Source organism: Arabidopsis lyrata (assembly GCF_000004255.2).
Source record: "Arabidopsis lyrata subsp. lyrata unplaced genomic scaffold ARALYscaffold_4, whole genome shotgun sequence".
NCBI lineage: Eukaryota > Viridiplantae > Streptophyta > Magnoliopsida > Brassicales > Brassicaceae > Arabidopsis > Arabidopsis lyrata.
The window spans coordinates 6,615,727-6,627,096 of record NW_003302552.1 but is presented as its reverse complement, the minus strand read 5'-3'; the positions used below and the strand labels follow the sequence as shown (position 1 = coordinate 6,627,096).

Below are 11,370 nucleotides of genomic sequence, written 5' to 3'. Positions count from 1 at the left end.
AAGCCATAGATAGAGAGCAGTGGTCTAGGTACCATTACCAAGGAGACAAGTACAACATAGACACTAGCAATGCTGCGGAGTCCATGAACGCTGTGTTTAAGAAAGCGAGGAAGTATGACCTCTTACCTATGATTGATGCCATGGTTGAGAAGTTCTCTGAATGGTTTAACAACCATAGGCAAGATTCAGGTAATGCATCGAGCACATCACAGGTTGTGCCTTTTGTGGAGAACATCTTGCATGCTCGATGTCCAGTTGCTGCGAAGTTAAAAGTTGTTGAGCTTAACAGTTATAGACAAGAATACAACGTCATTGATGGGATGTCGGTCAGCTTTTTGGTGGATTTGAAAATGAAAACTTGTTCTTGCAAGACATTTGATATAGACAAGTACCCGTGTGTCCATGCCATTGCCGCAGCAAGGTTCCTAGCCCGCAAGGAAGGGAGAAATGCAGATGTAAGCATATATGGACTTTGCTCCGTCTTTTATTTGATTGATACTTGGGCATTGGCATATTACAGGACGTTGTTTGTAGTGCCACATGAGTCAGAATGGAAAGTTTTTAAGTAGAGTTTGGTCTCTAAGCATTCCACAATTACTAACTTGGACATTGAGTTCATTTGCTTTGTCTGCATGCTTTGGTTCCGAGTCCCCGCTTTCAAACCTCTCCTCCAGCTTGTTCTTAATTGTTTGCTTGAGGGCAAGCAAAGAATAAGTTTGGGGGAGTTGATATGTGTATATTTCACATGTTTTAAGCATCCATTTAGCATCACTTTATCATCATTTTGTCATTGTTTCATACCATTTCTCATCACTTGTCATCACTTTACATGTTTAGGATAGATTTGCATGCATGTTGCATATTTGAGTGTTTTCAGGTGATTTGGAGCTGTTGGCGAGCAGATTGGGAGAAGCAGAGCAAAACCAACAGTATCACTCGACCTGCACAGTCGAGCACTCTCAGCAGCCAGCCTCTCAAGATCACTCGACCACATCTCCTCATCACCAAGTGGATTGCGCGGTCGAGCATCACCAGCAGACTCTTCAGATCACCACTCGACCTCGTCTTCAGATGACCACTCGACTGACCACTCGACCTCGTGGTCGAGTACCGTCTCCTTCACCAACTCGACCTACCACTCGACCTCGTGGTCGAGCACCATCTTCTTCAGCCACTCGACTGGATGCTCGATCTCCACCCCCCCCACAGCCACTTAATCACAAGCTTCAAAGTCTTCTCAGATCCCAACTCAACCAGACACTGAGCATAAGGAAGAGAAGAGGATGAAGCATTACTCGACTTACCACTCGACCTAGGTACTCGATTGCATCACGACCAGATCAAGAAACCGCAAAGGAGCCAGCTTTGCTCGACTTCTTCACTCGATTGCACAAAGCCGAATGTCTCCGTAAACCGCCTTAATACTTTGTCGTCTTGTGATTTAGGGTTTCCTAGTATTTGCTATAAATAGGTTGTTTCTCATAATTTTGAGACTAAGTCTTTTTCTGCAGAACAATTAGTGCTTTCTTCATATTTGTAATCCAGATTTCTCTTAATCTATTGAGTATTTGCTTTTGATTTCTTCTACAAAGTTGTTCATCTTGTTGAGATCTTGCTAGTATGAAGTTTTTATGCATTTCTGGGTTTATGTTCATGTTCATGAGTTTTGAGTAGTGATTAGGGTTCTTGAGGATGGGTTAGAGTAGTTTAGAATCCTTGATCTGCTAGGTGGTTGAGTTTGATTGGTAGATCCCTTCTGGATTAGTTGTTCTTAATGCTGATTGCTTTCTGATCAACTGGAATCTGAGCCCAGACATTTCCGCACCCAAAAGGTGTTCGATGAAATGTCTGAACCACTAATTCCAGAGATTCGTGGCTCTGTACCAAGGTATTGGTTACAGGGAGCGTTTTGGCTTAGACTTGTTGTTTCGTAATGCCTGTTAGGTTAGCTCTCGTCAATGGTGATTGAGTCTGGGACTAGCTTTGCTTGAGGATCTCTGTTGCGGTAGCACTTTGATTTGGCTATTGAACTTGTTGTCTAGGGATAGTTTGTTGAGCATGTTAACCACCTGTTAGATTAAGGAGACTTCACTACTCGATTACCCCATCCTCGGGAATTTCTCTTCCAATTGATTTCTTTGTTCACATCGCTATTGATTGCTTGATCTCGTTACTTGTTGCTTAGTTTTTGCATTTTTACTTATTTCACTTGAAGTACTCGACCACACCCAGCGGTTTGGAAACGAACTGTGTGGTAGAGTAGTTTTACTGCAGTTTCCATTTGGTACTCGACCTGTTACTCGACCACATCCAGTGTCTGGCAAACGGACTGTGTGGTAGAGTAGTTTTATTGCACTTTCTGCTGTTACTCGACCTGATACTCGACAACACCCAGTGCTTGGCATCAGGCTGTGTTGGTCGAGTATATTAGATATTTCTGTTATAATTTCTGTTTTTGCATGATCACTTAGGATTGTTAACAACATCAAAACCTGTTATTGCTTAGCTTGACTCTGTAAAATCTGATTGCATCTTGATTGCTAGCATCACACCCATTTGGATTGACACCTTAAATACTACAATGACATGATAGTGATTTAAGGATAATTGATCTTAGTTAAAATCTTACTATCAAGAAGCATCTTGATTAATTCCCTGGTTCAACCGGTACAACTACTTTACCGATCCGGTTCAACTGGAACAACTGGACCATTTTGGTTCAACTGGAACAACTGTGTAACCATTTGGGTTCAACCGGAATAACTTAAACAACTTTGTACTTGTATTTTTATTTGTAAGACTAATATCACTTTGTAATATATGGATTATTATTTATAAGTTTGTAATATAAACTATTTTATTTCTTTACAATATTAGCAAGAATGGTTTCTGGGTTCAACCGATACAACTGGAAACAACTAAAACTACAAAAAAATACAAAATTACATAAATTAAACCATAATAAGTGATTAAAACATTTTTAAACTCTGAAAGTACATTTAATACTTTTAATATATGATATGTAACATTATCAATAATTAATATGAGCAAAAACCAAAATTACACAAATCACTCTTTAGGTAACAAGGAACAATTAGTTCAAGATCATCTATAAAGATGGAAGAAGTATGGAAACTATGTTTTCTGACAAATTATTCTATGAAAACTTCTTAAACACCAATATAATGTGGAAATTGATGTGAACAACTAGATATCTATGGTATTTTTTAAGGTTCAACTACAAAATTACAAATTTAGAAATAGTTCAACTGTGAGGAAATTAGGACAACTGAACATCTAAAGACAACTATGTAGAAAATCTATTTATCGGGGGTCCCACAGAAATGTGTTCACACTAGTCTTTGACTAGTTTTTGACTCAAACCGGTCCCACAGAAATGTGTTCACACTAGTCTTCTCATCTAATAAGGAGAGTACTCTCTCTCTCTCTCTCTCACATCTCGACTTCTTCTTCTTCTTCTTTTCTCTCTTCTTCTTCTCTCTTCTTCACGAGACCACTAAAAATTAGGGTTTTCAGATTTCTTCAAATTTTGCGAAATCTGGGTACTTCTCTCACATAGATCTGCTTTCTACTAATTCGGATTTACTAAGATTTAATTGATTTATGTTTGATTGAATGGTCAGATCTACTCATCTTCTAAACCGTAGATATGCCCCATAGTTACTCCCAACCCTCCACATCCGTAGCAAGCATCAACAATGGAGAATGTAATGCAGATGCCAATTATGGTGTTCCCGAGAGGTGTTTCTGTGGTGAGATGGTCAAACTTGAGCGATGTCTAACAGGACAGCGCCAAGGAGAGCGCGTATACAGATGCCCAGTGCTTAAGGTATGGTTTAGTTGCAATTCTGGAACAACTAAGTACAACTTGCTGGTTTTAACTTTTTATATTCTTCCTAGGATGGAGACGAATATAAGGATAATCGAGATCACCTAGTTCAGTGGTGGGATTGGGCGGTAACTGAGGAGCTGTCCAAGATACACCACCTATTTGACAGACATAAAGATGACGTGTTAACCTCTCTTGAATATGGGAGGGGTGGAAATCCTGCATTGGAGTCGATCCGGGAAACTCTTCGTCTTATGCGTGAAGAAATTGATGACCTTAAAGAGAGGTTAGCCACAAAAGAAGTCGAGATTGCGAGGCTTAGGGGGTTACTTTCAAGGTGGTAATATTGTATGATTACCACCTACTCTTTGTAATATTTGAATTTGTATTTTGGATATGGAATTGTGTTTTCATGAAGTATTATTAGTAGTTGTACCTGCAGTAATGGTAGTTGTACTTGGTTCAACCGGTACAACTCCGACTTATATGTACTCACTAAGTATTTTTAATAGTTGTTGTCCCTGGATCAACTGGTCCAACTAAAATTTAAATATATTGTATTTAGTAGTTGTCCCTGGTTCAACTGGTTCAACTGGTCCAACTAAAATTTAAATATATTGTATTTAGTAGTTGTCCCTGGTTGTCCACATAGTTGTCTCTGGATTATTAGTAGTTGTCCCTGTATTGTTAGTAGTTGTCCCTGTTGTCCATCGTTCTTAATAGTAGTTGTCCCTGTATTGTTAGTAGTTGTCCCTGTTGTCCCTGGTTCATCACATAGTTGTCCCAGGATTACTAGTAGTTGTTCCTGTTGTCCTACTTGTGTTAATAGTTGTCCCACGTTTGTTAGTAGTTGGACCAGATGCATAATTTTTTAAAATATAATTTTTGGATCATCCTAAACCCCAAATACAAAAAATGCACCTAAACCACAACACTACCAAAAGATAGTACAATGTTTTGAATCCTAATAAAAGATAACCGCAAAATACTCAGAAAATATAAGTTTTGTCCCACACAAAAGCAATTACTCATAAAGAGTGATCTCTCATAAAGATCACCTATTTCTTCTGCCGCTTCTTCCCCTTCCCCTTCCCCTCTGCTGTAAACTCTTCAGCCTGAAACCTGGAAGCCTTCCTTTGTCTCTTTTTCCCGGTCTGGATTGTAGGGCCACTATGCTTCGGCCTCACTGCTTTCTTCTTCTTGTTCTCCTTCTCTTTCCTAGCCAGCTGCTCCTGATCACCTTCATCACCTACACAACTCCAATGTTAGAACATGTATGTTACAATAAAAACTACAAAAATGTAAACTCACTCAATTCTTGAATCTGGATTGGCTTAGGGTCTGTGAAACCACTGTGAAGGACCAAAGCCTTTGTCGGACTCGCTATTGGTTGATTAGCAGTTGGTGTACAATAGGTTGGCACAAAATCACTTGAAGTCCCTGGATGATACTCATTGTACCGCTCTTTCTCTAGCTGGACTGACACATATCCCTCTAAGTCTTTCACTCTCCCATCCAGCATACTCACTTTGCTATCCATCTCAGACAACTTCTCCATGATCTTCGCAAATCCTTTGTCCACAGCTGACTGTAATGAGAGGATATCACCAAGCCTCTCAGGGACTTCACCATCACTTTCTTTAACATCACCAAGCCTCTCAGCCACTTCAGGGACAACATCACCAAAACCCCGAGCCTGCAAGTCCATATGGTATAGACTTTTCCACCAGATTTTATTCTTTTTTCTGATCAGCTGCTCTCTCCAACCTTCAACAACTGGATCAATAAATCCCATCCCTTCATCAACATCTTTCTCAACAAGGCCAGACAACATCTCTTTCTCATCCATATCAGGTTCCAAGATGCTTGAGATATCCTGTCAAATACACATAGCATCAATCTCAATAAATATGCATACTAAGAGAAGTAAAGGCACCAAAAGCTAACCTTAATTTCACCAAGGGCTTGGTTTATTTCATCCAAGGTAAAGCCCTTCATGCAACTGTCAGTGAATTTAGATTTGCACATTCTTGGACAGTCATTAGCTGCGGGAACAGCTTCTCTGAATCGCCTTCCAAGCTGTGGTATGCACTCAAATGCAAAAATCTACACATTCACAATAACACAGTTTTACTACTATAACTTAAACACTCTAACTCATTACAATATTCACAAGTTTTTACCTCAAGAGGAGTGATGAATCCAAAAAAGCTGCTCTGTGCTTTTGGTTTCACCTCACCTTTCATGTTTTTCATCATTCTCCGGATCCTTGTCATACATTGCTCAAAAGAATACCTTCCCCACGGGAATATCTCACAAGCATGAACATCATCAACAATCCTTAACAGGAATTGCTCTATGTTCCCATCACCCTTAGAATCAGCCTTCACAACCGCACATAAAAACAACAAAATAATCAACTTCTTCCTATCTAAACACTTCTCACTCTTAATAGATGCCGACTTCTTTTCTACATCTTTGATTTTGATTAGGTCTGTCCTCCCAAACATCCTCCTGACAAACCTCAAACTACCCTTCTTCTCATGATTCTTTGGGTACTCATGGCAGTCCAACCCGGTCAACAAAGCATGCTCTTTCAAGGAGTACCTTATAGGCACTCCATTCACAACAAACCAACACTCATTCTCCATACCTGTGCGAGCAGTGCGAAGCATAAGCATCCACATGCCTTGAATCATGTGATTTGGTTCCTTGGGCATGTGGAATATATGCTTAAACTGAGCATGATTCCTAAACCAACTAACTTCCTCATCAAATGCCTCTATCATGGCCACTGTTTGGCCAACTTTACACCTACTACCTACCTTACATACCTTGTTGTACTCAGTTGGACTAAAGTACATGCTCTCTGGCGGCAGTGGTTGGGATTCCTCATCATCATCATCCTCATCTGTATCAGCTGCAACATCATTAACCCTCTCCTCTTCCTCTTCCTCAACAGCAATATCATCAACTATATTCTGCATATTCAAACACATACAACTGAGTACAACTATGTCTGTTGCTTACCTTTAACACCATATACAACAAATACAAACTGTTACTTACCTTCACAACACCAGCAACATCTTCCTCCTCATTATCACCAGCAACATCTTCACCCTCAGAATCAACAACTCTCTCTCTTCTTCCTCGTTATCACAACCCTGACCATCAATTGACAACTCACAGACTTCTTTATCATGCTCACCGACTTCTTCTTTCTCTTCTTTATCAGACAATTCCGGAACCGAAAAAACTACTAATTCGGTGGCTGCTTCTGCGGATTCCACTGTTGGACCAATTACAGCGGCATCCATTGGAGCTTCTGTTGGATAAGCGGCATCCGTCGGAGCATCTTTTGGAACTGCGGCGTCCGTCGAAGCTTCTGTTGGAACTGAAGCGTCCGTCGAAGCTTCTGTTGGATCCGGATTTGCAGCCCCTTCTCGAGACCCTTCTGTTGATTCATATATCCTGTTATCTCTACCTTTCACGCGAGCAATATAAGAACGAGACGAAGACACGCTGAACGGAGTCGGAGGAGACGAAAAGACAAACCACCGAGGAGGAGACAGAGGAGACGAATGACGGAGTACACGCAAACGACGATACGCCGGAGAAGCAAGATTTCCGATGAGAGTGGTGTCGGAATTCATCGGAATTCGTCGGACTCTTCGTTTTCTCGAGAGTAGTTTGAGTTTCGAGTGAGAATGGAAGAATGAGATTAGGTTTTTACAGTTTTCGATCTGAAAAACTTAGAGAAATTTTACATATTAGGGTAAATAATATGGATTTTAGGTTGGGTCGTAAATAAGAGAAATTCGTTTGGTTTTATGGTCATTTACTCAGTTTTTCGATTTTTAAGAAATTCAAAAATAAAGATAAAACATAATAGTGGCATAAGAGATTACCGATTCTCGATTAGTGGCACAAGAGGTGAACTCTCGAAAGTATAAGGTTGTTAGTGTATGAATGTGGGATTTTGAGTAAGAATTTCAGTATTTTTTTAAAAATATGAAATTTTTTGTTAAAAACTTGTTGTGTAGTTTCATTACCATCGTGTATGCCTTTTTAAAGTTTTTTTTTTAATTTGGTTTCAAATTTTCATATTATATAAAATTCTGAAAATTGGCCAAGGCATTAGACCTTAGTTGTACTTGTGGTACTTAGTTGTACCCAGACTGACAAGGAAATTTTCATATTATATAAAATTCTGAAAATTGGCCAAGGCATTACAAAATTTGCACAGATACGAAAAGGAAATTAACCATAGTTGTACCTGCTAAAACTTAGTTGTACAACACAGAACATATAAGTTTCACAAACAAAACCAATACAAACAACATCATTTCTTAAATTAACCTAATAAATAGTACTGAGAAATCAACCTTGGTCACCCGCATTGTCTCCATCAACGTCACCATCATTGGTAAACCACTCGCCCAAACCGCTCGCTCCATGCGACCTCTTCTTACGTCCTCTATGCTCTCCAACGGAAGAGAATCTTGTTTCTTGTCTTCTTCCTTGTTTTATCTCATAATCCGGAGGATATGCAAACAGTTGCATGATCTCCTCAGGAAGAACCCATTGACTATTATGGGGAACCGGATAAATTGCCCTCGTGTACGCCAAAACCCAAATTTCGATCCAATAATACTTTGAGCACAAGTCATGTGCCCGGAGCTCAGGAGCTGCATCCTTGTTTGCCGTAAGTGTAGCCGCTATCGCATGCACATATGGATACTTGTCTATATCAAAACGTCTACAACTGCATGTTTTGCTTCTTCATCTTCTCCATTAGAAATCCAATGTACATCTTCTCCGATACTTGTATAGTATCCGTCATAAGCAAATCGTATGACTGAATTCCTTTTCATTGTCCCTGAAAAAGAAAGAGAGAAAAAACGGCCTATAATTTCACAACTTTCGTAGCAGACTATCAACATAGTTGTACACATTTGTCCCAGTTGCACCAAACTTAGGGTTTCCGTAAATAATCTACTTAGTTGTACCTAGTGGTTTCAGTTGTCCCAAATCTGCAATCCTAAAATATTTCAACAAATAACCCTATTCAAGCTACGAATTCAACTTAATCATACTACACTAAGAAAAAGTATATTTACCTTACAGTATGGTGGGAATAGAAGAAGAAGAAGAGAAGAAATATGTCTTTGGAGATGCAAGCTTTAATGGTCAGCTTCAATGGTAGATGGAGAAGAAGAAGAAGAAGACGAACGTCAGAGCTGCAACGTCGGAGCTGCAACGTCGGAGCTGTTGAAAGTCTCGTAAGTTTAATGTCTAAAAGGTGAGACATTTGGTAGGTTTGTTTTTTAATGAGAGAAGAGAGAGAAAGTTTGTGATTGGTTGAATAAAAAATGTGTTGGTATTAAATTAAATGTAGAATTAAAGGGATAAGGGGTAAAGTTGGTTTATGGAAAAATTGGGAAGGAGAGGGGGTAATGAGAATAAAGAGGTGTTTTCCAAAAATTGATTCTCCCCAAAGGGGCTAGAGAGATTAAAATCCACAATTAGGTTTCCCCCCTTGTGAATATTTTAATCTCCCTCCATAAACCCAAAATATTAAGGCCCAAATTTTCCTAACCCGCCCAAATCTCCCTCCAATGTTATTAACAAATTGTGATAACTTATTTTTTTGGTACTTAATTGTGATAACTTATTAGTTTATTAGTTTAAGTACAGAATTTTAAGATTTAGTAATTTGAAAATTTATCGGTTTAAATAATTTATTAGTTTAAATACAGATTTTAAATTTTCAATTCTAATTTTATTTTGGAAATAGATTTATTATTCCTAAAATATGACATATATATTGAAAACAACAACAATTAACAATTAGACATAATTATATAAATGTAAAACTTAATCGGAGTTGGAATCAGAATCATCACACTGCTCTTCTATATCATCTTCTGATACATACTCGTCATCAGAATCATCAACCGGTAAATTTTCATAATCAGAATTGTCTTAAGACAACAAATATATTCGAAATTAGCCACGGTTTTGCCACGGACATATTCGTAGGAAAGATAGCCACGAGGTTACCACGTTTTTTGGTCGTGGCTATTTAACACGGATATTTTGTGGCTATGTCTGTAGGTATATTGTCACGATTAAATCGGTAGCTTTTTCGTGGCATTTTGCCACAGATTTGCTACAAATTAACCACGGAAGTTTTTTAAAGTATTTTATGGCTAGTTCGTGGTTTTTTCGTGGCTACTTATATTTAGCCACGGACACGTTGTGGCTAGGCCGTGGCTATATGTATAGATTTTAGTAGTACGGATATATGTATATATGTATCAATATTGATATATCTCATAATTTCCCTTTAAAATTTAAATACGGATCGGAGCAGTTTTGGGACAGTCCTAGGTTTAGGTTTTAGCATCACCAAAAATGAGACGCTTCAGAAACCAACCCAACAAGACAAGCAAGAAAATCGAAAAATCATAAAAACCCTAATCAGAAAAATGGCCACAGAGTCCATGAATGCAGCCACCGTCAATGACGACGGCGACAACAACTCCGACCGTTTCATCTTCTCAACACCTCTCTCCAGTTATGGTTCAACCAAACGTGACGCCATCTCCGTCGAGGATTACGACCGTGATCGCCACCTTTATCGTCGGTTTCACTCTCCTCAAACTCCATACAAATCCGAATTCTCAAACTTAATAGATCTTGATCAATACAACGACGAAGACGATGATCTTAGAGTCCTCTGTTTCACACCAATCTCCATAGAAAAGGGACAGTCCTCTTCACGAAGACGCTCCTTTGACTGCGAGATATGTGTTGAAAGGAAACCAAAATTGAATCTTTTCGAATCAATGGATGCTCTCATTCCTAATGTAATGATTATGTCTCAAAATATATAGCTGCTAAGTTACAAGACAACATCCTCTCAATCAAATGCCCTGTTTCTGGTTGCTCGGGGCAGCTCGGGCCCGATAAATGCCGACAAATCCTGCCAAGAGAAGTCTTTGATCGGTGGGGAGATGCTCTTTGTGAGGCGGTGATTATGGGTTCAAAGAGATTCTACTGTCCATATAAGGATTGCTCTGCTTTGCTCTTCTTGGACGAGAGTGAAGTGAAGATGACGGAATCGGAGTGTCCTCATTGCCATAGAATGGTGTGTGTAGAGTGTGGAACTAAGTGGCATCCGGAGATTACTTGCCAAGATTTTCAGAAGCTAGCCGAGAACGAAAGAGAACGAGGTGATATATTGTTGAAGAATATGGCAGAGAGTAACAAGTGGAAAAGATGTCCTTCTTGCAAATTTTACATTGAAAAATCTGAGGGTTGCTTATACATGATGTGCAGGTATCTTCTTCGCCGTCTTTTTCGTTTTCTCTGTGTTACAAAGCTCTTACCTTTTAACATTTTTGCAGGTGTGGATTGGCTTTTTGCTACAATTGTGAAACTCCATCCAAGGGGATTAATCTCAATTGCTCCTCAGAATCAAAGAATTAATCTACATACTCTCCTCTAATCCA

The 11,370-nt window shown here is 39.2% G+C and overlaps 3 protein-coding genes across 3 annotated transcripts; 2 read left to right on the top strand and 1 right to left on the bottom strand.

Moving 5' to 3' along the window:
• Positions 1-3,729: 3,729 nt before the first annotated feature.
• On the top strand, positions 3,730-4,420 carry LOC110229433. Its single transcript, XM_021029602.1, has 2 exons — positions 3,730-3,850; positions 3,922-4,420. Exons 1-2 carry the CDS (start codon positions 3,779-3,781, stop codon positions 4,192-4,194), a joined length of 345 nt encoding a protein of 114 aa, XP_020885261.1. The 5' UTR covers positions 3,730-3,778; the 3' UTR covers positions 4,195-4,420.
• A 449-nt stretch (positions 4,421-4,869) lies between these two features.
• LOC110228877 lies at positions 4,870-5,552 on the bottom strand. Its single transcript, XM_021027108.1, has 2 exons — positions 5,162-5,552; positions 4,870-5,099 (listed from the first exon to the last, which is right to left on the bottom strand). Exons 1-2 carry the CDS (start codon positions 5,406-5,408, stop codon positions 4,909-4,911), a joined length of 438 nt encoding a protein of 145 aa, XP_020882767.1. The 5' UTR covers positions 5,409-5,552; the 3' UTR covers positions 4,870-4,908.
• Positions 5,553-10,240: 4,688 nt separating this feature from the next.
• LOC9315030 (probable E3 ubiquitin-protein ligase RNF144A-B) lies at positions 10,241-11,347 on the top strand. Its single transcript, XM_021028988.1, is given in 3 exon segments — positions 10,241-10,681; positions 10,684-11,197; positions 11,266-11,347. Coding segments are annotated over 3 exon segments (933 nt in total). The 5' UTR covers positions 10,241-10,344.
• Positions 11,348-11,370: the final 23 nt, after the last annotated feature.

What these genes read in the sequence shown, in the direction of transcription:
- LOC110229433 (XM_021029602.1), top strand. Translation starts at nt 3,779, where the DNA reads ATGGTCAAACTTGAGCGATGTCTAACAGGACAGCGCCAAGGAGAGCGC. An exon ending in ACAGATGCCCAGTGCTTAAG is followed by an intron (nt 3,851 to 3,921) that starts GTATGGTTTAGT and finishes TATTCTTCCTAG; the next exon opens with GATGGAGACGAATATAAGGA.
- LOC110228877 (XM_021027108.1), bottom strand. Translation starts at nt 5,408, where the DNA reads ATGGAGAAGTTGTCTGAGATGGATAGCAAAGTGAGTATGCTGGATGGG. An exon ending in AATCCAGATTCAAGAATTGA is followed by an intron (nt 5,100 to 5,161) that starts GTGAGTTTACAT and finishes GGAGTTGTGTAG; the next exon opens with GTGATGAAGGTGATCAGGAG.